Source organism: Rutilus rutilus (genome assembly GCF_951802725.1).
Source record: "Rutilus rutilus genome assembly, chromosome: 25".
Classification (NCBI taxonomy): domain Eukaryota; kingdom Metazoa; phylum Chordata; class Actinopteri; order Cypriniformes; family Leuciscidae; genus Rutilus; species Rutilus rutilus.
In genome coordinates, this window is record NC_140229.1 from 12,454,663 (window position 1) to 12,480,257 (window position 25,595).

The 25,595-nt window shown below is 37.1% G+C and overlaps 2 protein-coding genes and 1 pseudogene across 3 annotated transcripts in view; 2 read left to right on the top strand and 1 right to left on the bottom strand.

Annotated features, from left to right (window-relative positions):
* Positions 1-8,442, bottom strand: part of hyou1 (hypoxia up-regulated 1) — a 15,346-nt gene extending 6,904 nt beyond the window's left edge. Inside the window, exons 1-14 of the mRNA XM_084400917.1 lie at positions 8,125-8,442; positions 7,161-7,233; positions 5,946-6,039; positions 5,746-5,824; positions 4,683-4,837; positions 4,513-4,589; positions 4,235-4,416; positions 3,623-3,738; positions 3,332-3,518; positions 2,231-2,365; positions 2,054-2,136; positions 542-674; positions 170-357; positions 1-51 (exon numbers count right to left, since the gene is read on the bottom strand). The exon at positions 1-51 is cut by the window's left edge and continues 88 nt beyond it. Of these exons, the coding sequence (XP_084257043.1) occupies positions 1-51; positions 170-357; positions 542-674; positions 2,054-2,136; positions 2,231-2,365; positions 3,332-3,518; positions 3,623-3,738; positions 4,235-4,416; positions 4,513-4,589; positions 4,683-4,837; positions 5,746-5,824; positions 5,946-6,039; positions 7,161-7,227 (1,547 nt within the window). The 5' untranslated portion in view covers positions 7,228-7,233; positions 8,125-8,442. The remainder of the gene's footprint in view (positions 52-169; positions 358-541; positions 675-2,053; positions 2,137-2,230; positions 2,366-3,331; positions 3,519-3,622; positions 3,739-4,234; positions 4,417-4,512; positions 4,590-4,682; positions 4,838-5,745; positions 5,825-5,945; positions 6,040-7,160; positions 7,234-8,124) is intronic.
* Positions 8,443-9,051: 609 nt separating this feature from the next.
* vps11 (VPS11 core subunit of CORVET and HOPS complexes) lies at positions 9,052-20,930 on the top strand. The gene is made up of 17 exons (XM_084400368.1): positions 9,052-9,523; positions 9,776-9,924; positions 10,039-10,174; positions 10,881-11,044; positions 11,143-11,390; positions 11,489-11,690; positions 12,343-12,494; positions 12,595-12,781; positions 12,891-13,034; positions 13,189-13,386; positions 13,480-13,641; positions 15,167-15,300; positions 17,452-17,654; positions 17,798-17,969; positions 18,364-18,586; positions 18,690-20,796; positions 20,857-20,930. The coding sequence occupies exons 1-16, from the start codon at positions 9,382-9,384 to the stop codon at positions 18,855-18,857; spliced, it is 2,784 nt and encodes a 927-aa protein (XP_084256494.1). The 5' UTR covers positions 9,052-9,381; the 3' UTR covers positions 18,858-20,796; positions 20,857-20,930.
* LOC311284802 (intraflagellar transport protein 46 homolog) lies at positions 20,207-25,593 on the top strand (annotated as a pseudogene). The gene is made up of 12 exons (XR_014630354.1): positions 20,207-20,266; positions 20,703-20,796; positions 20,857-20,941; positions 21,011-21,154; positions 21,429-21,503; positions 22,556-22,649; positions 22,740-22,868; positions 23,412-23,528; positions 24,064-24,130; positions 24,213-24,273; positions 24,358-24,443; positions 25,314-25,593. The product of XR_014630354.1 is annotated as an intraflagellar transport protein 46 homolog (transcript).
* Positions 25,594-25,595: the final 2 nt, after the last annotated feature.

Here is a 25,595-nt window from a genome sequence, read left to right on the forward strand (position 1 = left end):
CTTCCCACTCCAGACAGTTTCACCGTTGTCAGATTCTGAGAGCCAAATATTCTTAGAAAGAGAGAGACAGAGAGACACAAGGTTTGATTCAGAAGTTCTATTTTCTGATAGTTTTGAAAAAGACAAATAAAACACAGAATATGAGTAGCATGAACAAAATGTGTCTTACTTCATGTCCTGTTCACTGAGAAAGCTGAGGTCTCCATAATTTATGTAAAAGACAAAGTCGTCCGTGTAACGATTGAACGTGATGACTTTCCTCTGGGGATACGGGGCCATTCTCTGGAACAGAATGCGCTTGTTGTGCTTCATGCTCTTCAAGCCATCTTCTTCCTCAGTCTCACGATTGAACTCGACCTAAGGAGAGTGACAGAAAACATCTGAGAACTTCTTAAATGCACAAGCACTGTAGTATGATAAATAAAACTGCACACTACTTATCTGTTAAATTAAACATCTCAGTGGTTTAGTTAGGGGTCAGTAAAGACTATTACAATTTTTTTTAGGAAAGAACACAAGGACTTTGTCTTCACCCTCTCACCTGTATGGGAAACACGGCTGCATCTCGGACCAAGAAAGGTTTGACTTTGAAGGCTTTGCTGAGCGCAGCGGCCTGATAGACGGCACCCATCGCTGCAGCTTCATCTGCATTGATGTTCTTGCTCAGTTCCTCTCTGGAGACAAAAAGTGAACACAAACAAAGCTGAATTATTTGGCACTGTACCAATTTCAAAACATCTACTCACTTAAAGGAACACTCCACCGTTTTTTGAAATAGGGCTTATTCACCTTCTTTCCTACATTTAGATAGGTGGGCAAATGCATTTTTGTCTCAGTGCATGGATTGTTTTAGTTTGACAGGGCCGGCGCTAGCTTAGCTTAATGAATGGAATCCGTTGTTGCCAGCTAGCATGTCCTGAGTAAAAGTGATTAAAAAAACCCCCATCTAATTACTTCTTGTGGCCTGCGTATTCACAACGAATACAAATAGCAATGCAGATTAACACTAGGTGATTTCCTAGGCAGATATTGACTTGGGACTATATTAGGGGGAAGCACAGGCGAATTAGGCGAATTTTTTTTATCACTTTTACTCAGGACATGCTATCTGGCAACAAAGGATTACATTCATTAAGCTAAGCTATGCTCGTGCCGACCCTGTCAAACTAAAACAATGCATGCACTGAGACAAAAATGCATTTGCCCACCTATCTAAATGTAGGAAAGAAGGTGAATAAGCCCCATTTTAAAAAAAACGGTGGAGTGTTCCTTTAAAATGTTAATCAATGCTAAGTGTAATCCATCTTATTAGATGTTCTTTAAAAGGGTCAGTTCATTCAAAAACATCAATAACTCATGTTGTTCCAAACCCATGAGACTTCATCTCATCTTCGAAACACAAATGAAGATATTTTAAATGAAATATCTTCATTTAAAAGTCTATTCAACCAAAACTCCAATGCTCCAAAACATTCAGAGACAAACGGAAGCTTAAGTGTACTTGCTTAACGTGTTAAAAACCTCATTACTTCCTGTGAATGCTCAAATGTGCTGGCGTGACACGTGAGAAGGAACCTAATTGGTTCTTGTGCATCAAATGCTTGAGTTTAAATTTACCATAGTGCTCTACATACATGTGCTGACCAATTTTTATTTGAATAAAAGCCTAAATTAAAACATTTCATTATATAAAGCAATTGTGTCTCTTCAGAAGACTTGGATTAAACCACTTGATTCATGAATTTTTTTATCCCTTTATGAACGTTTTGAAGCGTCAAGAGTTTTAGGTCAGTAATTGTGTTGCGGCTAATAAACCTTTATCAGGGTGTGCAACGCTTTAAAATGTTTCTTATTTTGTGCAAAGAAAGAACCAAACCTAAACTACTAGTACACACTAAGGCGTCAAGTTTTGGCTGGTTAGCACAGACAAGTTTGTTTCTGCTGATTGATGTCATAACTGCACCACCCAACTTCAAATAGCATCCATCCAATCAAATGCATCTGCTATAGGTTAAACAGGAAATAGACAAAAAAAAAAAAAAAAAAAACATACTTTCCCACAGCTTTAAGCAGCACATCCTGCACTTTAGGCACTCTGGTGGCTCCTCCAACCAGAATAACCTGTTCAATCTCATCCTGTTGGACAAGAAAGATATTTCAGATTATTTTTTAAATCATAGCTATGCAGAAAACATGTATAAAGTCAATGCCTTGATATTTAGCTCCTCACCATATTCATCTCAGAAGCAGCTAAAGCTTCCTTCACAGGTCCTGGTACTCTGTCAAACAGATCCTCACAGAGGGCTTCAAACTCAGAGCGAGTCACTTTGACCTTGAAGTCAATGTCATCCATCAAACCTTCAATCTGAAGAAAGAAGAACATCAAGATGTCGTCTTTCACAACACAGAGTTAGGTTAAAAACTGTATAAGTAGCAAGTCTAACATACAGACATTGTTTGTCTGTTTACATATGAGTGTCTAACAAATCTCACACAATCAATGAAATAGACATCATTTGATAATACCCATTTAACCAAGGCCAAGCTGACCCAGTGTGGTCCAAATGTCAAAAAAAAAAAAAGGTGAACCATTTCCTATTTTGCATTACTCTTATTTATTACAAATTAGGTTATCCTCATAACAATTTGAGTCAAAGTCAAATTGAAAAATTAATATATATGGCTTAATATATTACAGCGGACCTCGAGCTGCATGAACTCCTGGTGATCATGTGATTCAGTATTTGACAACAATCCAAAGCTTCAGTGGAAGCAATAACATCTGAGTTCACATGGCCAATGTCACAAATTTGCTTACATTTGAATAGTGACCTAGAAATGTTTCCACAGACTCAGTTAGTCACGATGAATTGGAAGCAGTGACAGATTTTTCTTCTTGTGATGGTCATCCATGTGAAATGGATTTTCAAAAAAAAGAAAAGAAAGCAACAACAATAGGTCATGAACTTGGTTCTACCCATCGGTTGATTGAATTTTGGGTTGTTGCACTCAAAAATTGAGGCAGATCTGAATGTGAGGTTACAGTTGATTGGAATAAAGGGGTGGGTTTTAAGCAGACAAAAAGACAGAAGTCCGGAATACATCACAAGAGGGAAGTCTCATTTCATCGGAAGATCCAGTTATGATATTTTGATGAAAAATAAGAAGGTTCGACATTCTTGGATGAATCGTCCACAATAAGATCAATAATTATTTCGAAAATGTAAATTTAATGCAGTTTATTTTTGCAAATTGATAACATTGTATTTTGACTAACTAAACATACTGTGTAAAAAAGAAAAAGAAAAGAAAAGATCAACAGTTTCAGTACCTGTGCTGTATGATCAGCATTGGCACTCAGCACAGTCTTGAGTCTCTGAGCCTCTTTAAGGAGTTTGGCCATGGCACGCAGATTCTCTCTCACGTCCTTCTTTGATTTCTTCTGTTCGTTGAAGAGCTTGGCGAGATGATCTCTGAGCCTCAGTTCAATCTCAAAGCCACCGAGTGTTCTATCAAAGCTGAATATAAAAAAGTGATAGTTAGATGTTTGCGTATTACATACACATATGAATGTACCGAAGTGGCCAATAAATGAGGCCAAGACATGACAACCATGACTAACCCAACTCCACGGATCTGAAGCTGTGGCTGAGTGCCAGATTCTTTGGTCTTTATGGTCTGATATGTGACAATCGTGGCTGTTGTGCTGCCCGATCCCATATCATAAAACAAGACATTCTATAAGACACAGAAAAGAAAAGTTAATATAAAAAAAATCTGTCATAAATCACACTTAAAGGGATAGTTCACTTAAAAGTGAAAATTCTATCATCATTTGTCTCAATTTGTTTCAAACCTGCATGAATTTCTTTCTTCTGCTGAACACAAAAGAAGATATTTTGAAGAATGTTGGCAACCAGACAGTTGATGGGCCCCATTGACTTCCATAGTAGAAAATAAAATAAAAAATACTATGGAAGTCAATGGGGTACAACAACTGTCTGGTTACCAACATTCTTCGAAATATCTTATTTGTGTTCAGCAGAAGAAAGAAATTCATACAGTTTTGAAACAACTTGAGGTTGAGTAAATGACAGAATTTTAATTTTTAAGTGACCTATCCCTTTAATTTCTATATCACAAGTGTCACCAAAATCATCATTTCTGGTTTCCCAGTCTGCTATTGGCTGGCCAAACATTTAGTCCCGCCCACACTAAATCTTCTCAGTAGTACCTGTGCAGTCGAATTGATGTCTTTTCTCCGGAATACTCCATAGTTCAAAGCCACAGCAGTATTATCATTGATAAGCTGAAGGACCTTTAGACCTGCTATATGGGCAGCCTGCAAGACAGCCCTGCGTTCTGCCTGATTAAAATAGGCTGGCACTGTGATCACTGCATCTTTTATGGGCTGCTCTGTTAGGAGAAACAAATAAAATGATCGGTCTGTTCAAATATCCTATCCTGCAAAAACCAAGACAGCTGAACTATTCGAAACACTCATTGTCAAACCTGCAAAGTCTTGAGCCAGAACCCGAGAGTAGTTCAACATCATGCCCAAAAGCTCCTCTGGAGTATACTGCATCTCTCTAGATGAAATATATAAAAAAAAATATTCCCAGAAATTATATAAAAACCCACTGGTTACAGCTACCGCACCAAGCAAGTGCTTCATTACTTACTCTGAGAATTTGAAATAAACGGTTCCTCTTTTCTCATCTCTCTCCAGCTGGTGCTCAGGGAAGTGTTTCAGATACTGCACCACCTGCGGGTTGTCTGCTGTCTTTCCCAAAATGCTCTGGAGGAATCTGTAAACCACCTTGGGGTTCTTCACAGCCTGTCATGATTCAAGTATGCTAGAGTCAAAGCTTGTCACAACAAGGTTTTAGAGATTAAGGAAATGTCAAGGAATTTTTTTCATACTACTCAGTCCATTTTGAATATGTTGACTTATAAAAATCTATTTACTGGCCTGTTGTTTTCATGGTCTTATTTTGAGTCATGCACTCTCATTCAAAAGTTTGGAGTCAATATATATATATATATATATATATATATATATATATATGTATATACATATATTAAAAAATTTATATATATATATTTTTTGATACTTCTATTTAGTGACAGTAAAGACACTTATTTCACAAAATATTTTGATCTCAAATAAATGCTGTTCTTTTGAAATCTAGGAAGTTTTCAACATCGATAATACATTTTTCTTGAGCATCAAATCAACATAATATTCATAACTTCTGAAGGATCATGTGACTGAAGACTGGAGTATAATGCTGAAAATTCACAGGAATAAACTGCATTTTATTATATATTATAACAAATTGTAATAATTTCACAATATTTTAATTCAGCCTTGATGAGCATCATAAACATTATGATCATGAAACATTTTATGGTCAAAAATCTTACCGACCGCAAACTTTTAAATGGTAATGGTTATGTTTATCAATGTAATCTTTAAAAAAGAAGTAAAAACGTTTATACGCAATAACTTTTCTTCCTAGCTGACATCAAAAGGGCGGCATGGTGGTGAAAATTATTTTATAAATCAGGAATTTAAAGTGGAAATTTCATACCAGAATTACCATTTAGTAACACCCTACATTGTTTTCATATTGAATTTCATGTTTAATTTTTAAATGTCACATTATAAGTTATGTTAAATACATTGCAACTGCCACTTCATGTTGACTTTTACAGAAGGTATTATGGAGTACAAAGACTTACCACTCCTAATGCACTGTCTCCAAAAAGCCTCTCGTTTTCCTTTAAGCACACAGCGACTGGTGTTTTCCGCCGGGACTCCCTGCACAAAGAAGTTAAATGTCACAACGGAGTAAACTGCGGTCTGAAACTAATAAATCTAAATCACTTGACAAGATCTGTTGATTTTGGTGCAAAAAGTTTCACTCTAGTCCAACACATACTTGTTTAATACAATCTCCATTGGCACACCGGGTTTCACTATAGCAATTTTCATCCATTCACTGCCCAAGTCCACAGACATCACTGCCACGGATTCTGCAACACAAAAATTTCAGAGAGCTGAAATACTATGATCAGGGATAAGTAAAGAAACCCATAATAAAAATAAATTAAAAAAAGTACATGTTTATATGCATCTTGATAGATTCAAGGCATGTTCACACCAAGGACGATAACTAAACCGATAAAGATATAGGCCTAGTTTTAAATGTAAAATAATTCATCCTGCTTTTAAAGTGATAGTTGACCTAAAAATGAAAAATGTCATTAATTACTCACCCTTATGTCATTCCAAACCCGCAAGACTATCGTTCATTGCCGGAACACAAATGAAGGTCTTTTTGATGAAATCTGAGATATTTCTGTCCCTCCATAGACAGCCACTTTGACGCTTCAAAAAGTTCATAAAGAGATAAAACTAATCCATTTGAATTGAGCGGTTTAGTCCAAATTTTCTGAAGAGAGTCAATCGCTTTATATGATGAACAGATTGAATTTAGTCTTTTATTAACATATAAACATTCATCAGCAAACATAAACAGAAGCTCAAGCGAACCTGCTTGACACGTGAGAATGAACCTCATTGGTTCTTGCTGAAGCTCAAACGTGCTGCGTAACATTGTTCTCATGGTTCTCGCACTTCAAGCGAACATGCTTGAGCTTCCATTTAAATAAAAATTCTGTTAGTTGATGAATGTTTATGTGAATAAAAGCCTAAAATAAATTGGTTCATCATAAGGCAATCTTAGTTTTATGATCTCTGAGAACTTCTTGAAGCGTCAAAGTGGTTGTTAGGTAGCTGTCAACGGAGGGACAGAAAGCCTCTGAAAAAAACATCTTCATTTGTGTTACGAAGATGATCGAAAGTCTTACAGTTTTTTAATGAAATGAGTAATTAATGACAGAATTTTCATTTTTGGGTGAACTATCCCTTTAAGAGCTTGAGCATTTAAAGCGGCGGACTACAATTGCAGCACATGCATATAATAAACAGAACAATTTTGTGCACTAGAGCGGACAATAATATAGATGTCGTTATAGTTCTCTTTATAGTTATTGTTCTTGGTTTGAACAGGTCTTTAAATTCATCCTGATGGACATCAGCACTGGAAACGTACAGCAAATATAAGATAATCATAATTTGATATGGTGCTTACCTGTTTGAGAAGGCAGGAATGCTACTATTAGGCAAAAAACAGCCCATAATGACAGCCTTTCCCTCATTGTGACCTGCAGAGAAGATTCAAAAACTGGGTTAAAGCATGCAGTTAAAATTAAGCTAAAAGACAACTGCAACTGTGACAGGTCTGTACCATAAACCAGAAAGTACATCAAAAGCACACAAGTTCTCTCAAATCAAGACTATTGCATCACAACCCTGATATGAAAAACTGCCCAAGCACCATATGGATCGACGTGTAGGTATGGATAGGTACATGCTGATTTGATGGGATCCCACCCACAAGTCTGAGACAAAGCCTGAGAGCACATGGATCTGAATACTGTAGTGTAGGGCAGTGACTCTTAAACCTGTACCTGGAGGCCCCCAACAGTACATTTTGGATGTCATCCTAATCAAACACACCTGATTCAACCAATAGTAGTTATCTCTGTAGTAGAGAACCACAAAACCTGAAATGTTTTGAGGGGCCTCCAGGAACAACATTGGAAACCACTTTTGTAGAGCTTTCCTGCTTTAATAAAGAGACAGTAGGGGCCCAGGTACATACAGAATACCATGGGAACATTACTTAATATGTTCTAAAGTTGGATTGTCTTCTTTTGACTTCATTTTTACAGTCACAGTTCTCTCTCGATTGGCTTTTTAAAATACTGATTCAAAAATGCAAAGAGGAAACTTCTAGTTGCACAGCCTGTGTGACGTAAGCCTTATTGAGGCTGTCTGATCCTAATGGTGCTAAGCATCATGTCAAACTGTCATTGCACTGCTTGATAATGTGCAGCAAACATTACACCTTTTCAAAAGGCTCAAACATAAGTAAACGCAGCTGATGATCTGCTAAATGTACTATAGTAGACTAATAGTAATCTACGAGCACATGCAACCACCCAGATGATCCCAAACATCTCCAACAAAGAAAGTGATGGCATGGCACTTACCTTCTGCCAGATCAAGTTTTATATTGATTCTTGGTGACTGATATATCTCTCTTGACACCTGAACAACAATATTTAGAAACGCTTATCCTGCCCTAATTTTGAACCAAAAGTTTCCTGTGTTGATCCTTAATATCTAATTCCTTACAGATGGCAATATGATAGCATTAACCAGCAATGCTCTCTGACCAGACCACCTCGCTTGCTTGATTTTGCTCTTGCAATCACCGGCTTGTTCTAACACATTGGGCCCGGAACGCGGCGTGATCTCATTGGATCCACACAACTCGCTGCTCGCCGAGTGAAGCGCTGATCGCCATGAACGAAAGCCCCACCCATTTTTTCTTGAATGGAGAGCGATGATTGGTCCACGTGCCAACCAGTGCATGCGAGTGGTTAGTCGTGTAAGTAAGCATAGATCTGATTGGTCCACGTTAAATAGGAGAACATAACGGCTGTGCGACAGGTTGTAGTTTTTGGTGCTAGCTATGGGAGTCCGAATCATTTCCGAGAAAATGTTTTATTTTGAACATTTCCTTTTAAAGATACAAAACACCGATTATTTTCATTCGTTTCTTATGTTACATGTTGTAAAACGGTCCAAATAAAGCTATATGTAGGAAATATTTCTGTTTATTACGTTTCAATTAAGGTAAAAATAAAATGACATGAATTAAACCTCGTATGTGCGTTTTGCTTGTAACATATCCTATTTACATGACACTGAATTTTCGCCCCATCACGATAAGAAAGGGACGGTTCTCGGTTCAACGAGATGAATTGTTAAAGTGGCTCATTCATACTTTGTTGACCCAAGAACCGGATTTGTTCACGAATTGTTCATGCGATTCACTGAAAAGATCCGAATCAAAAGAACGGTTCTTTCCAAATCCGCCAATAAACTTCCAAAGAAGAAGAACGGTTCGTTCACGGATCGGGGATCGCTTGTAACTTTTTGTTACGTCTTTGGGTCGTTTTCTATTCTAACTTTCAAAAGAGCTCACTTAAATCACATGTAATTCTGTTAAGTGTGTACTTTTGTTTAAAAACCATCAATTATTTCAAATTTAAATTTCAAATTAAATAAAAATGTAAACTACTTAAATCAAACTGATTAATGGCGTGCTGTGTCAGGCTCAAACCTTAAAATATGAGTGCGAATACAGATAAATAACCGAGACAAAAATATCCTGACACTAGTCACATCACATGACCGTGATGTGAGTCACATGATTTTGCTAAACAAGAACTGCTTGGAAAATGGCAGCGTTCTTACAGTGGAGACGATTTGTGTTTTTCGATAAAGAAACGGTGAAAGATCCGAGTGAAAATGGGAAAAATTTCCAACTACCGATGGGTATATCAGCCTGTGATTCAGGTCGAGGACACATTGTGCTTGGAGATATCCTTATAATGCTGAAGTCATGCTTGTGGCTAGCTAGCAATTATGGCACTGTTATACAATAATACCAAGTGTATTTCATAATTACAGTCGTCTATGTCATCGTATCATTTAGGCTGTTGCAAGCCTGCTTTGTAAAACTGATAATCTCTTATGCTTGACGTACGTGTTTCCTTAAATGTATTCATAATACATAAATAGCGATTTCAGGTATGCCATATGTGCGTGTTTTCTTTAACTCGTGTATTGCACATATGGATGGACAGATCTGGTTTTTGACCCGCTCCCTGCAGCTGTCCAGCTTTCAGGCTTATAAACTGCGCGTGACACACCTGTACCAGCTGAAACAACACAACATCCTGGTGTCAGTGGGTCAGGATGAGCATGGCATCAATCCTCTGGTAAGATTCACCACAGGTGTCTGCTGAAGCTACATGCCAATGCAAGTGCTGGTCTATGTGTGCTTTTGAAATGTAAGTTGATTTAGAGAGTGTGTGTATGTGTCTGCCCATCAGGTGAAGGTGTGGAACCTTGATAAGAAGGACAGTGGCAGTCCTCTGTGTACCCGGATATTCCCTGCCATACCTGGAAACAAACCCACTGAAGTGTCTTGTCTCAGTGTACATGAAAATCTTAATTTCATGGCTATAGGTAGGAGTTTTTAATTCCATATCAGGGTTAAATAACAGGGTTTAATTACAAATCAGAGTTGTTATAGTAACTAAACCCATTTTCATTACTTGAAATAAAAAGGTAGCCTAACATTTCTTATTTTAATTTAGTTTAACTTGATGTACTAAAATAAGCAATGTACTAAAAACCAAACTATATAGACATTTTAAAAAACAAAAAATGTCAAAACCCCAGCAAAATTACTTACTAAATCTAAATATTAATCAAACTATAATAGTATCTCAATTATACTAAAATAACACATCACAATTGTTAGTCCACGTTTTTAAAAAAGGTATTTGTATTTATATACTGTTTGAAAAAAAGTTGATTTTAGAGGGCAGCTAATAATAAAGCAAATTAAACACTGCACTTTAATGTTGCAAAAGTAAAAAAAAAAAGTTTACTAATTAATGGTTTTCTAAAACTATGTAAATATAACTTGAAATCCCTTTGAATATGTGAATAATTTCAATTATTAAATTTAACACTAAATGGCATTTGCAACCCAGTTATTTCTGTAATATGATGCATTTCAGAGTGTAACAGAAAAATGAGTTGGGGAAAAAGTGTTGGTTGGGAGTTTATCCATCATTAATTGATTGGATTGTGAAAAGTGGGCGTTACATGCCCAAATACCAAATTAGATTTTATGTTGCTTTTAATATCTGTGTTAAATGCTTAGGTTTTACAGATGGCAGTGTTGTGCTGACAAAGGGTGACATCACCAGAGACAGACACAGTAAAACTCTCAGCCTCCACGAGGGTAGCTGTCCAATCACAGGCCTGGCTTTCCGACAGGCTGGCAAAGTCACACACCTGTTTGTCGCCACTTTAGAAAAAGTGCAGGTACGTTTTAGTTGTATGGAATGTCATATCCTGCCTTTGTAATGAAAGCAGATGTAAATCATACAGAACTGAAAGCAGGAATATTTTTACGTTGACAGTGTTACACACTGTCAGTGAAAGAGTACCCTCGTATAGACCTGGACACTCACGGCTGTGCGCTGCGCTGCTCGGCGATCACAGACCCCTCGCAGGACTCTCAGTTTATAGTGGCTGGAGATGACTGCGTGTATTTGTACCAGCCTGACGAGAGAGGACCCTGTTTCGCATTCGATGGGCACAAGCTTCTAACTCAGTGGCACAGAGGATACCTGCTGCTGCTCACACACAATAACAAGTCCCCTAGCAAGTAAGACTCATTTTATGGCATGGATTATCTTTTTTTTTTTTTGCTTTAAGGTTTTTACTTTAATATGCATTCATGTTTATTACATTTCATTTGTACAGATCTGATTATGGTAGCAGACAGACATCCCCTACAGAAAAGCACATCCTGACCATTTACGACCTGGACAACAAGTTCATCGCTTACAGTGCGGCGTTTGATGATGTCATTGACGTTCTGGCAGAATGGGGGTCGTTCTATGTCCTAACAAGGGATAACACAATGTATATGCTGCAAGAAAAAGACACACAGACCAAGCTAGAGGTTAGTACAATCTTATTATCATTAAAGGAATCCTTTTTTTTTGTTACCTGGAGTAAAATGTTTTATACACTACTGTACAAAAGTTTGGGGTGGGTAAGATTTTTATTTTTTTTATGCTAATGAAAGAAGCTGCATTTCTTTTATCAAAAATACATTAAAACGGTAATATTGTGAAATATTATTATTAAAATTTAAAATAAGGGTTTTGTATTTAATAAATATTGAAAAAGTGTAATTTATATTTCTGTGATGGTAATGCTTCATTTTCTGCAGCCATTACTCCAGTCTTCAGTGTCACATGATCCTTCAGAAATCATTCTAATATGCTGATTTGCTGCTCAAGAATCATTTCTAATTATCAATGTTGAAAACACTTATATATTTAAAAATATTTGTTCACACATTACTGGCAGCCCTTAAACACTAAATTAAAATACAAATGAAATATACTGAAATAATCAACTATAACTATACTAACAATTATATAGATTAAACAAAAACTGAACTAAATTGAAAATAAAAAACTAAATGTACAATTCAAAACTATAATAAATGTGATATTCAATATTATTCACAATTATTATTGTCCATAATATTTTCCTTTATGATAAATATTTATTTATAATAAAAGTTTATGTGTTGTGTTACTTAGATGCTGTTTAAGAAGAACCTGTTTGTGATGGCCATTAATTTGGCTAAAAGTCAACACCTGGACAATGATGGTCTGTCTGATATATTCAGACATTATGGAGACCATCTCTATACCAAAGGGGATCATGATGGAGCCATTCAACAGTACATTCGGTAGGTGTGCAGTTCAGATTTCTACTTGTACATTTCATGTAAAACGGTAAACAAGAAAGCTGTTTCTCATGCTTACATCATGACCTTCTGTCTTTCTCAGCACCATTGGGAAGCTCGAACCCTCGTACGTAATTCGTAACTTTTTGGATGCGCAGAGGATACATAACCTGACGGCGTACCTACAGGCCCTCCACAGGCAGTCCCTGGCCAACGCTGACCACACTACTCTACTGCTGAACTGTTACACCAAACTGAAGGACAGCTCCAAGCTGGAAGAGTTCATAAAGGTATGTAGAAAGAAATCACCTTTGCTCTGAATGTGCATTTAGGCTTTTTAAACAAAGCCTTGACCACTAACAATGCTTTTTATACTCTGCACCTCTCCTCTGAATGTAGAGCAATGAAAGTGAGGTGCATTTCGATGTTGAAATCGCCATCAAGGTGTTACGTCAGGCCGGTTATCACAGTCACGCCGTGTTTCTGGCAGAGAGACACATGCACCATGAATGGTATCTGAAGATCCAGCTAGAGGATTTGAAGGTGGATACAGCATTTTTGGGCTATGATATGAATTATGACACATAACTAATGCTTTTCAGTGAGTTTATGTAAACCAATACTTTTTAATTTCGTCCACAAGAAATTAGCCCTGCCTTGTTTTTGCCTGAAACACTTTTTTTTGTTACACTTTCAGAATTATCAGGAGGCTTTGCGCTACATAGGAAGGTTGCCGTTTGATCAGGCGGAGAGTAATATGAAACGTTATGGTAAAACACTAATGCACCATGTGCCTGAGAGCACCACTATCCTCTTAAAACGTCTCTGCACCGACTATCACCCCAGCAAGGACTCAACTGACCGGGACAGTCTGGATAGGCCTGTGGAAAACAAGGTCATTTAGATTAGCAATAGCAAATAATCTGAGATTCTGAAGATCAATGAGTTACACCAGATTACCTTTTATCTCAAAATTTTCTTTTGACAGGCCAATCCAGAGGAGTTCATCCCAGTGTTTGCCAATAACCCAAGAGAGCTGCGAGCGTTCCTGGAACACATGATTCAGGTGGATCCGTTCTCTCCCGAGGGAGTTTATGACACTCTACTAGAGCTCAGACTACAGGACTGGGCACATGAGCAGGACCCAGGGGTAAAAACATGCTTCATACAATTGCTACACATACCTCATGTTATATTATGCTATTATAAAAGGCATCTGCAGCTCAAAAGATTTTTTAAGAATTTGACTCATCACCCCCTCAAATTGAATGTTTACTTATAAAATTAGCAAAAATATCTAATGATTTTTGCAACTAATGTATGTGCAGTACTCTCAGCACCATTTTATTAATTTTACAATATTTGACCAAGTCCATTCCACAGAATCCTGCATATCCATCCTCCCCCCCATTACAAAATAGTCAAATTTATTTGCATAAATTTGCCTTGTATAGGATATTTAATTGTGCAAGCTCATTTAACTTATTTTTACATTTTGATTTAAAACACTCATTTAAAGTGTAAAAACAATCGTTTAATAACACGTGACTATTAAATGCAATTTTTTAAATGAATTTTTCGTACTGTACATTGTAATATGAAGTTTAAAGGGATACTCCACTTTTTTCAGAAATATGCTCATTTTACAACTCCCCCAGAGTTAAACAGTTGAGTTTTACCGTTTTAGAATCCATTCAGCCGAACTCCGGGTCTGACGGTACCACTTTTAGCATAGCTTAGCATAGATCATTGATTCTGATGAGTCCAGTAGCATTTCTTTCAAAATGACCAAAGAGTTTCAATATTTTTCCTATTTAAAACTTGACTCTTCTGTAGTTAAACCGTGTACTAAGATCGACGGAAAATGAAAAGTTGCGATTTTCTAAGCCTATATGACTAGGAACTACTCTCATTCCGGCGTAATAATCAAGGAACTGTGCGGCTGTACCATGAGTGCAGCAGGCGTAATGATATGACACAGCGCCTGAAAATAGGTCTAATAGGTTAGACAAACTTAGTCCCGGTCACGTTGGAAGAAGTTACCGAGCTGGGGACTATTTTCAGGCGCTGCGTCATATCATTACGCCTGCTGCACCCATGGTACAGCCGCACAGTTCCTTGATTATTACGCTGGAATGAGAGTAGTTCCTAGCCATATAGGCTTAGAAAATTGCAACTTTTCATTTTCCGTCGATCTTAGTACTCGGTTTAACTACAGAAGAGTCAAGTTTTAAATAGGAAAAATATTGAAACTCTTTGGTCATTTTGAAAGAAATGCTACTGGACTCATCAGAATCAATGATCTGTGCTAAGCTATGCTAAAAGTGGTACCGTCATACCCGGAGTTCGGCTGAATGGATTCTAAAACGGTAAAACTCATCTGTTTAACTCTGGGGGAGTTGTAAAATGAGCTTATTTCCGAAAAAGTATCCCTTTAAATTCACTTGTAGCATATACAATGACTAGTTTGACTTTTTTAGTGTTTGTTTACTGTTCATTTTCAATTAATTTAGATAACATGGAATTATAATATCAGCTATAACATCAAAATATTATTTGCATTGGCCAGAATCAGTGCATCCCTAGAAAAAAGTGTTCAGTTCTGACTGATTGTACACATGCTGTTGTGAAAGCATATAGCAAACTCATCTCTCTTTCTGTCTTTTGTGTGACAGAAGAAGAAGGTCCTGCAGGAGGCAGCACTGTCCCTTCTGAGGAGTGACAACACTGTGTTTGACAAGGCCCTGGTGCTCTGCCAGATGCACAACTTCAAGGAAGGAGTGCTGTATCTGTATGAAAAGGGCAAACTGTAAGCGATTTTTCTCATTTCTTATCACTGTCAATCTTACTCAGAAAGTGCTATGAAAGTTATCTACCTGACTTCTACAAGTCTTCTAAAGCCACCTTATTTTGCAACATGGAAGTGAGCTACTTTGTGTAAATGTTTGAGACTTCTGATTCATAAGCTGATAAATGTCAATAACTAGCAAAGGGAAAATAGCAAAGGGAAGTAAATGGTAAAACTATTTACCATTTAACTTGTGGTTAAAACTTGTGCTACAAACCAGTGTGCTTATGATAAAGAATTAAAATGTTATGATAAACACCAGTTTGCTATATAAAGCAGCATAATAAACTTTTTTTTTTATTACAGTATACAGTTTATTTTATTACTTTTTTGTACAGATAAAATAACTGGAAGCAAAATAATGACACCAAAACCCTCGCACATTCAAATTACAAATGGCTGTGACCGTTCTTGCTTTAAAAATAAGGTGGATAGCTTTATGTGACAACAGACCAAAATTACAAACTGAACTCCTTTAATGCAAACTAGAGCTGCATGATTCTGGATAAATTGAGATTGATGTTTTTTTTTTTTTTTTTTTTTTTTTTAAATAGAGATCACGATTCTGCACAAAAAAAACCTCCAAAATAACATGCCATTTACTAGAGATTTTGACAAAATAATTAATTAAGTTAATTGCTGCAGTCTATTTAAAAATGTTTAATTAATTTTAATTAATTATTTTTTTTAAATCGGTTTGAATGAGTGATTCAATGACTCACCCATAAAGACTTCACTTTTTGAATCGGCGTTTGTGAACAAAGGCCCTGTCCCAAATGGTACACTCCGAACTTGTGGACTTCCTCAGAGTCCACACTTTGGTGACGTCATGTAGTGCAGACCTATAGGGCCCTTGAGTCCACGAGGGCGCATTGAGAGGTATTTTTGGGACAGACTCGATCGTCACGCCGGAAATAACGGTCTGGTTGTTGTTAGACAGGAGAAATCACATTTTTGTGCTCTGACGTCTTATCTCCATGTCAACTACACAGCCTAATTTTACAGTTCTATATTTTGATATTATGCATGCCACCTGGGCATTAGACAATAGATACATCATGCTTATTTAAATGATGTAGTTGTACATAATAATTTCATAATGTTCCATTTGAACTAAGATTACAATTTTAACACATAATGAAAATGTGCATGAGTTTCAGATGAATTTACAGGTTTCAATATTCATACTGTTAATATGACTCAGTAAAGCCCTGACATTCAGTTCTATTTATTTAATGAATCATAATGCGATCGTATTATTCAACGCGCTATTATTATGTTTGAGACATCAACCACTGCTCGATGACCATAATATTCGTATAAACTGTAGGTCACAACTGGTAAAATGTACATCTAGGTCATAAAAACCGTAATATTTTCTTCTCAGCAATGTCAACAATTGTCCGTGAGCGAAATCTCCTCCCATCCGTTGTCTGATTGGCCTTTCGCAAGGATTCCTGGGTAGTTAAAGTGTGTGGAGCCTGCATCTATGCGGGCTTCGCGGAAGACCGCTTCAAGGGTACAAAGGGGCGCGGCTGAGCACACTTCAGAGCGTTAAAATGCTGAATGGGACGGCCTACGGACTCGCAATTTAAGTCCACGAGACCTAAAGTCCTCATGAAGTGCGCCATTTGGGACAGGGCCAGTGTCTTGAATTAATCAATCAATCAAGTCACTTGTCGCCACCTACAGGTATAACGGTGTAAACGAAACAATCTTTATTTGAAGCTTCAAGTTACTTTCAAAAGATGATGTGCACTATTTGATCTCTACCGTTAGACATCAGTGTCTATATCTGAACTCTAAACTTTTATCCCAGTCTGTGATAATTTGAATATTTGTAATGGACATTGTGATGTTGAAAGACTATGTAAAGTTGTTGTAGCCTGTACATTATAACTACTTTCTCTGGGTCAGCGGCAGCGCCAACACAGATTTGAGGTTTAATAGACAAATAGTTATCATTTAGGAATAAGATCACATGGGTGTTTGAATCGAGATTGCAATCTTTTAATGATTAATTGTGCAGCTCTACTGCAATCTTACATTACATTTACTTTTAATCTAATAAAAGCACAGGATTAATAGTGACAGAACTGTTCATTTCTGCAGGTACCAACAGATCATGCATTACCACATGCAGAATGAAGAGTATGGGAAAGTTGTGGAGGCCTGTAAACGCTACGGTGACAACGAGGTGTGTTTGTGGGAACAGGCGCTAGGCTATTTTGCACGTAAAGAAGAGAACTGCAAGGCCTACATTAGTGAAGTCCTGCAGCACATTGATGAAAATAACCTGATGCCTCCTCTTCTGGGTGAGTAATGTGTCTTAAAGGTCATGATGACAGAATGTTCTTGACCGACTCTTAACCTTTTGATGAACTCCAGATCATATAATTGTAGCGTTTGCAATATTGTTTGTCATTATTTAGACCTTATGTGAGTGTCTGTGTTGCAGTGGTGCAGACTTTGGCCCATAATTCCACAGCATCTCTGTCAGTCATAAAAGACTACCTGATAAATAAACTTGAGAGGGAGACCTCGCAGATTGAGGAAGATGAAAGGAAGATTCAACAGTATAGAGAGGAGACGACCCATCTACGTGCTGAGATAAAGGAACTCAAAACCTGGTGAGTGAAACAAGAGCTGTGCCGAATGACCAGCCGTGAGGTGTATTAATTTTATACGGTTATTTTGTCATTCAACATCAGACTCTTATAGCCACTTCCCCTCTGCGACAGTTGAGAGCATGAAGTGTTCAACATTCCACACTTCGTATTTCAGTTACTTAAATGCATCATCCGGGTATTTAAAGTGGACTTCTTCTTTTTTTTTTTTTTTTTTTTTAGTGTGAACACACCATTTATACTACAAAATGGCATAGAATAGAGCATAAGTACATGAATTTGGACGCACCTGTTGATTCATTAATTTCCGAATGGCATAACAAATTTATGCCACAATCGATCAGTCAGAATCAAGTATCGGAGGATGCGGAGTAAGCTGCTCACATTGCTTTTTCAGTGCAAAGATCTTCCAGAAGACCAAGTGCAGCATGTGTAACAGCCCGCTAGAGCTGCCATCTGTGCACTTCCTGTGTGGCCACTCCTTCCACCAGCACTGTTTAGAGAGCTTCGCTGAGAGTGAGGCCGAGTGCCCCACCTGCACCCCTGAGAACAGGAAGGTGATGGACATGTTGCGTGCCCAAGATCAGAAACGAGACCTGCATGATCATTTCCACAGACAGGTGCTGATTTTTCCCCTGCAGTTTTGAATTGATCAAAAAACAATGCAAATGAAAGTTGGATAGAATGAAATGGTCTTTTTCTCTCTCTCTCTCTCTCTCTTAGTTGAAATGCTCTAATGATGGCTTCTCAGTCATCGCTGATTATTTTGGCCGTGGAGTGTTTAACAAACTCACTCTGATAACGGATCCTCCTGGAGGAAAGAGTGGAGCTGGGAATCTGGAGGCTGAATTCAACAGAGATCTGCTCATTAACACCAAGAGGAATGTTTGAGAGCTGGACTGGAGTACACTTTAAACGAATTGCTGATCTAGGGTCCAGATTACACTTTGCAACTCACAGCTCGTGCAGAATCTCTCCATCTGTGTAATCTGTGAGATCAGATAAGCATAAAGAGGAAAATATCATAACCGCTGTGGTTGACAGTAAGATGCAAGAACTCGCAGTTCAGGACCGTGACCTTTACAAGCTGCCACAGGCGCACTGTAGAAGACAACTTGCACAGCTTTATTTTGCATCCCTTGATAATTTATGTATAATATTTAATCAGTATTTCAGCCACTCATTACTGCAGATAAAGCAATTAATCAACAATAATCAAATGCCTGTGAAATAGTCGATTAATAAATGTAAAACATCATCATTGATTTTGTTGTATTTCCACATCTCAGATGTCTGAGATTTGTCATGAATTAATAAAAATGAAATATTTACACAGCATTTTACATTGCATGTGCCACAGCATGCGGAAATATGTGTAAAATATGCACATCAAATAAACTAAGCAAATTTCCATTCATATACAGTGAGGAAAATAAGTATTTGAACACCCTGCTATTTTGCAAGTTCTCCCACTTGGAAATCATGGAGGGGTCTGAAATTGTCATCGTAGGTGCATGTCCACTGTGAGAGACATAATCTAAAAAAAAAATCCAGAAATCACAATATATGATTTTTTAACTATTTATTTGTATGATACAGCTGCAAATAAGTCTCTAGCCGCCTACTCTCGACTACATTTCAGGCGAGGCAAGGCGCATCTCAAACAAGCCTATTGTAATTCCAGAACGTTTATCACATTTTGTCTAAATATTTCACCACATGTCATGAAGTTACGAAATAGTTGCTTCCTAAAATCATAAGTCCCATCATAAGCGAAACAGCTAAACCCGCTGGAAAAGCCTAAAACGTTACTTCATAGGCTCTATCTCTAAACGAGGTAACGTTAACGTTATGCTGTCTAACGTTAACAGTTACCTAGACAGTATTTTTAGTGCATCATAGAAGTTTTCTGAGTCAGCAGCTTTTTTGGTATCATTATGACTTCTCAAAATGAAGCCTGGTTAGGCAGCTCTATACGTTCAGAGAGACCCAGTTTTAGTAAAAACTAAAGTTCAAATAACTCTTGTGAATGAATTTTAATTAATCAACTTTAATTAATTAACTAACATTTGTTTTCTTGCAGGAATAACATTCATATGCTTTTAATGTGTCAAAACTCTTTGGGAAAAACTTATGACTTTGAGTGTATGTGTCTATGTGTTATTAATAACAGAAAGGGGAACTGAAACTAGACATGACTAGTTCGCAAAAACCTTGTGATAAGTAATCAGAGTTTGCTTATGCCAGTGACAGAGGGAAAAGGTTGGGCTTTTGAACCAATTGAACCAATCATATTGAAGGTGACATGTTAGTCTTATTTGTTTTCTTGATTCTATAAAAACTGTTGTATATGTGTTTTACGGTGGGATTCTCAATGGAATTTGTCTGAGATCCTCCGGCCTTGCCTCTTGGGAGAGATTCCCTGAGAACTGCTCGGGAAGATCTCCTGGCCGTGATTAAAGCATTTAAAGGACAATTGCAGGTCTGTTTGTCGATTTATTCCTGCGCAGGAAGCTAGTTTAGGGAAGCAAGTTAGTTAGAAACTCGGCCAGTTGTCGACTGAAGACGCAAGAGCCAGAGAGTTAAGGTATTGGTGTCGAGAGCAGACGCCAGAGAGTTTAAGGTATTGGTGTCGAGTGTAGACGCCAGAGATATTAAGATCAGGTGGGTGTCGAGTGCAGACGCCCCAGGTAGTTAGGTTTAGAGAAAAATATCTACGACACTCTCTTCAATCAGATTCAACTCACAACCAACCAGCCATACGACGAGAGTTTTGAGGTGAACGCAGACGAGGCCGCCAGCGTTCACACACCATCCCCACGACAGAGAGGTGAGAAATCTTAACCACTTTTTCTATTTACCTTCCCATTCACTAACTGTCTCATGACAGTTTCCAGGAGGACAGGCAGGCAGAAGCTCAGCGCCATGGCCAGTTATGTTGGTGAGAAACTAGAGGACACTAAAGTAAGATTAAAGTTAACTGGCTCATTTTCATCAATGCTTAAAGTGAGGTTTTATTGACCTGACCTTTCATCTGACCACAGAAAAAAAAAAGAGCCGCCACCTGGTGCTCACAGTACTAACGAGAATGATGAAGAGGATGAGGAGGAAGATGATGATGACGATGATGATTCTGATGACACAGAGTCTGATGAGGAGGAAGGGGAGCCTGGATCTGCTCCAGAGGGGTAGGGCCGTAAACTTGCACACTGTCTACTGCCCAAGATTGATTGACATTAATGTTTCATTTACTTTTAGCTAATGAGAATATATATCAAGGGGAAATATACAGATAGGCCAAAATCAGATATACAGTTAGGAAGTGGGCTAGTTGTGCGTAAGAAGATGCAAATGTAAAATTTCAGTGTTTAACAAAAGTACTAAAAGCATTATAGTTACAGTATTTGCTCAAAACAACAAGCTATTTTATTTTAAAATAATGGTGTGTGTGACTCCTCACAGTGCATATGACCCTGCCGATTATGAACATCTTCCTGTCACAGCCGAGATCAAAGAGCTGTTTCAGTACATCACTCGGTGAGCATTCACACCACTTGCTTTCCGCCCACACACGAAACACACGGACATACAAAATGAAGAGAAAGACATTGTCGAAGAGAAAGACATTGTCAAAGAGAAACTGACCCTTACTTAACCCTCTTACACTGCAAATGAATGTTTTTTTAACTATCACTTTTGGCCCTGTGGACATTAAAAAAAAAAAACTCTTTTTCTTTACCTGGGCTTATTAAACTCAACAAAATAATATTTTCACACGTTTTAATTTGATAAAATTATAGCTTGATTGGAAATGATTCACAGTGAATATGTGTATAAATTATACTGAACTATAATATAAATTCAATTATATTATATATACATAATTACAACTTTAAATTGTAATATAATTAAGAATTTTAAATAATCCAATAATAATAATAATAATAATGGTTTAATGTGACTCAAGAAATGGCAAACTTATTTTCTTTAGCTGGGCTAATAAAACATATTGAAATAATATTTTCAAACTTTTTAATTTGATTAAATTACAGCTTGATTGGAATTGATGCACAAGGAATGATATTTATGTAACTTTAATATAGTTGTTTATAAAATACAATTATAATATACATACAATTATATTATATATACATATAATTACAACTTTTACATTTATATATATATATATATATATATATATATATATATAAAATGTTTAAATAATACAATAATAATAATAATGATAATGTTTTAATGTGACCTTCATAAGAAATGAAAGAAATGGCATTCTTCTTTTGTTTTGCTTGGGCTAATTCAAATAATATTTTCACACTTTTTAATTTGATAAAATTACAGCTTGATGCACAGTGATGTAGCTTGATGTAGGTAACTTCAAAAGAATAGTATAAAATAAAATTAATTATATATACATATAAAGTAATATTCAAATAATACACAATAATAATGTGACCTTCATATAACAAAAAGAAAAAAAACATAAACAGTGCTTGTAGTTGAAGCACACTTATTTGAGTTGTCGATATCTCATGGATTCTTACTGGTATTAATTGAATGACTGTTTCCATCAGATACACTCCTCAGACGATAGAGCTTGACCACAAACTGAAGCCCTTTATCCCTGATTTCATCCCAGCTGTGGGGGACATTGATGCTTTCCTCAAAGTGAGTGAACATTCAGGTGTGGTTCTGGTCTGAAAGTGTCAACTGACAATTTCTTTATATGTTTTTTTTTTTACTATTTGCATTTTGCAGGTACCACGGGCAGATGGGAAGGCTGACAATCTGGGTCTCCTCGTTCTAGATGAGCCATGCGTTAAACAGTCAGACCCAACAGTGCTTTCCTTGTGGCTGTCAGAGAACAGCAAACAACACAATGTTGCTGTGAGTCCACACACGCACACTAGAAGACTAATTAAGAGCTTTGATGATTGTGGCCTGACAAGTGAAATGAGAATGTGATGCACGTCTTTCACAGGAAGTGAAAGTTAAGAGCATCTGTTACGAACCCTTTGTTAGAAGTGGCTACGTAAGGGTTTCACAACATGAAGAAGGACACATGAAACTCGAGTGCGCTGCGTTGACATTTATTATACTCACAAACATGAAAAAACTCAAGAAACACATATCATAAAGAAAACAAAATAATATACTACAATACTTCAAATATATAAAGTTAACAAACATTAACAAGGTAATTTAAATAAAGTAATTTAAATATTGGAAAAGACAAAAAAAAAACTTGTTTGCTGGTTTCTCCTCTCCTGCCATGCTCCGCTTCAGCGTCCTTATTATAGTAGATCAGGAACGACTCCAACGAGCTGCAGGTGTATAATGATACGCAGGTGCGAACCTATTGATAAACTCAGACACACAGAAAAAAAAACACAGAGTCATGACGTCATCCCAAGGAGAGGGAAACACTAGACACAAACCGTAACACATTGAAAACCCAGAGAAGGCCCCCAAAGCCATAGACAACTGGATCGAGAGCATTACTGAGCTGCATCGGTCCAAACCCCCAGCTACCGTACACTACACGAGGCAAGAACTGACATGAATCAACCTACGAACATCTAGAGAGCAGAACATCTGTTATTTTGTAACCAGTGTGGTGGAAATCCCCCTATGCACCCGACTTAAGCTAAACGACACCTGCTTCGAGTCGGACAATGTCTCGCCCCTTATAAACACCATCACTTGGAAATGAAAATAAGATCTGTAGAGCTCCACTAAACACAATCACTTGAGAATGGAAGTAAGCTCACTAGAGTCTAGTCTGCAGCGTTGTGAATATGCTTTAATCATGGCCGGGAGAATCTCGGACCAATTTCAGAGAATCCACCCCCAAAAGAAAGTTTATAGAATCGGAGCATGAAAAATGTGATGTTTCATTACATACTTTTTCAACAATATGATTGGTTCTTCATATGTATAATTCTCTGTTACTAGGTAAAAGCAAATTTGGACACGTATGCAGACACACTTTGGCATATAAATGTCAATCATAAAAGAAAAAGAAATGTAAGTTCTGATTAATTAAAAATGTCCTTGACACCAGTCTTGTATATTTCTTCAGACCCATGCCAGACATCGACAGCCTGATGCAAGAGTGGCCAGCTGAATTTGAGGAGCTTTTGGGGAAGGTTAGCTTTTGAACAAAATATGTTCTGCTATATGATCCCTCATCAAACCGTGTTCATCTTCACTTTCTGGTCTGTTCACCAGGTGAATCTCCCCACAGCAGACATTGACTGTGATTTGGCTGATTATGTTGACATTATTTGTGGTAAGTTGGTCCATTGCATGTTTCTTGTATTCTCATCTTTGATGCTTTTGTTGGTTATTGTAACGATTGTTCATGTACCCTCAGGAATCCTGGATATCCCTGTGTACAAGAACCGAATTCACTCACTTCACGTCCTGTTCACACTCTACTCTGAATTCAAAAACTCACAGGTTAGTTTTATATACTCTACAATATTATAGGGTTAGTTAATTATTCACCCTTATGTCGTTCCAAACCCATAAGACTTTCGTTCATCTTAGTAACACAAATGAAGATCTTTTTGATGAAATCTGAGAGCTTTCTTTCCCTCCATTGACAGCTTCTTGACTGACTGACTGCTTCAAAAAGTTCATAAAGAGATCGTAAAACTAACCCATATGAATTGAGTGGTTTAATCCAAATTTTCTGAAGAGACACGATCGCTTTATATGATGAACATATTTCATTTAGTCTTTTATTCACATATAAACATTCATCAACTCACACATCAGTTGTGGTAAAAGGAAGCTCAAGCATCTTTGCTTGAAGTTCGAGAACCAATGAGGTTTGTTCTCGTGCGTCAAGTAGGTTCAGTTGAGCTTCTGTTTATGTTTGCTGATCAATGTTTGTCAATAAAAGCCTAAATTAAATCTGGTTAATTTCTTGTTTCTTCAGAAAATATGGTTCTTGATTAATATGGATTAGTTTTACAATCTTTTTATGAACTTTTTGAAGCGTCAAAGTGGTTGTTGCATAGCTGTGTATGGAGGGACAGAAAGCTCTCAGATGTCATCAAAAATATCTTCATTTGTGTTCAGAAGATGAACGACATGAGGGTTTTCATTTTTGGGTGAACTATCCCTTTAAATAAAATGGTAAATATACCTATCACAATCTGCAAATATTGATTAGGTTTTTTTTTTGCATTATGCAGTATTTTTGTAAAAACACAAGATTTTGAATGTTTAATTTGTGTGTTTTTTTTTTTTTTTTTAATGGTTGCTGCATTTTTTTGGGAGGTTGTACTTTTGATAACCTAATTTCCCCCACCCTGTGATCAGCACTTTAAATCTGTAGCGGAGGGCCAGAAATCTGACACACCGCCTGCTTCACGTACAGCTACTGCTGAATTAGAAAGACTCACTTTGGACTGAAGTCTCCATCATGGCCTATTTTGTTACATCCTGTTTTGTTCTAAGCCGTCATGTCACCAACTGGGTTCTGTTATGTTCTATTTCATTACGTTACACTATGAATTCTTCATATGATTGTTCTCACAACAGGGTTGTGATGATATAATCACTACAATTGCATTTTAATAAAACATATTTCTTCAAACTGTA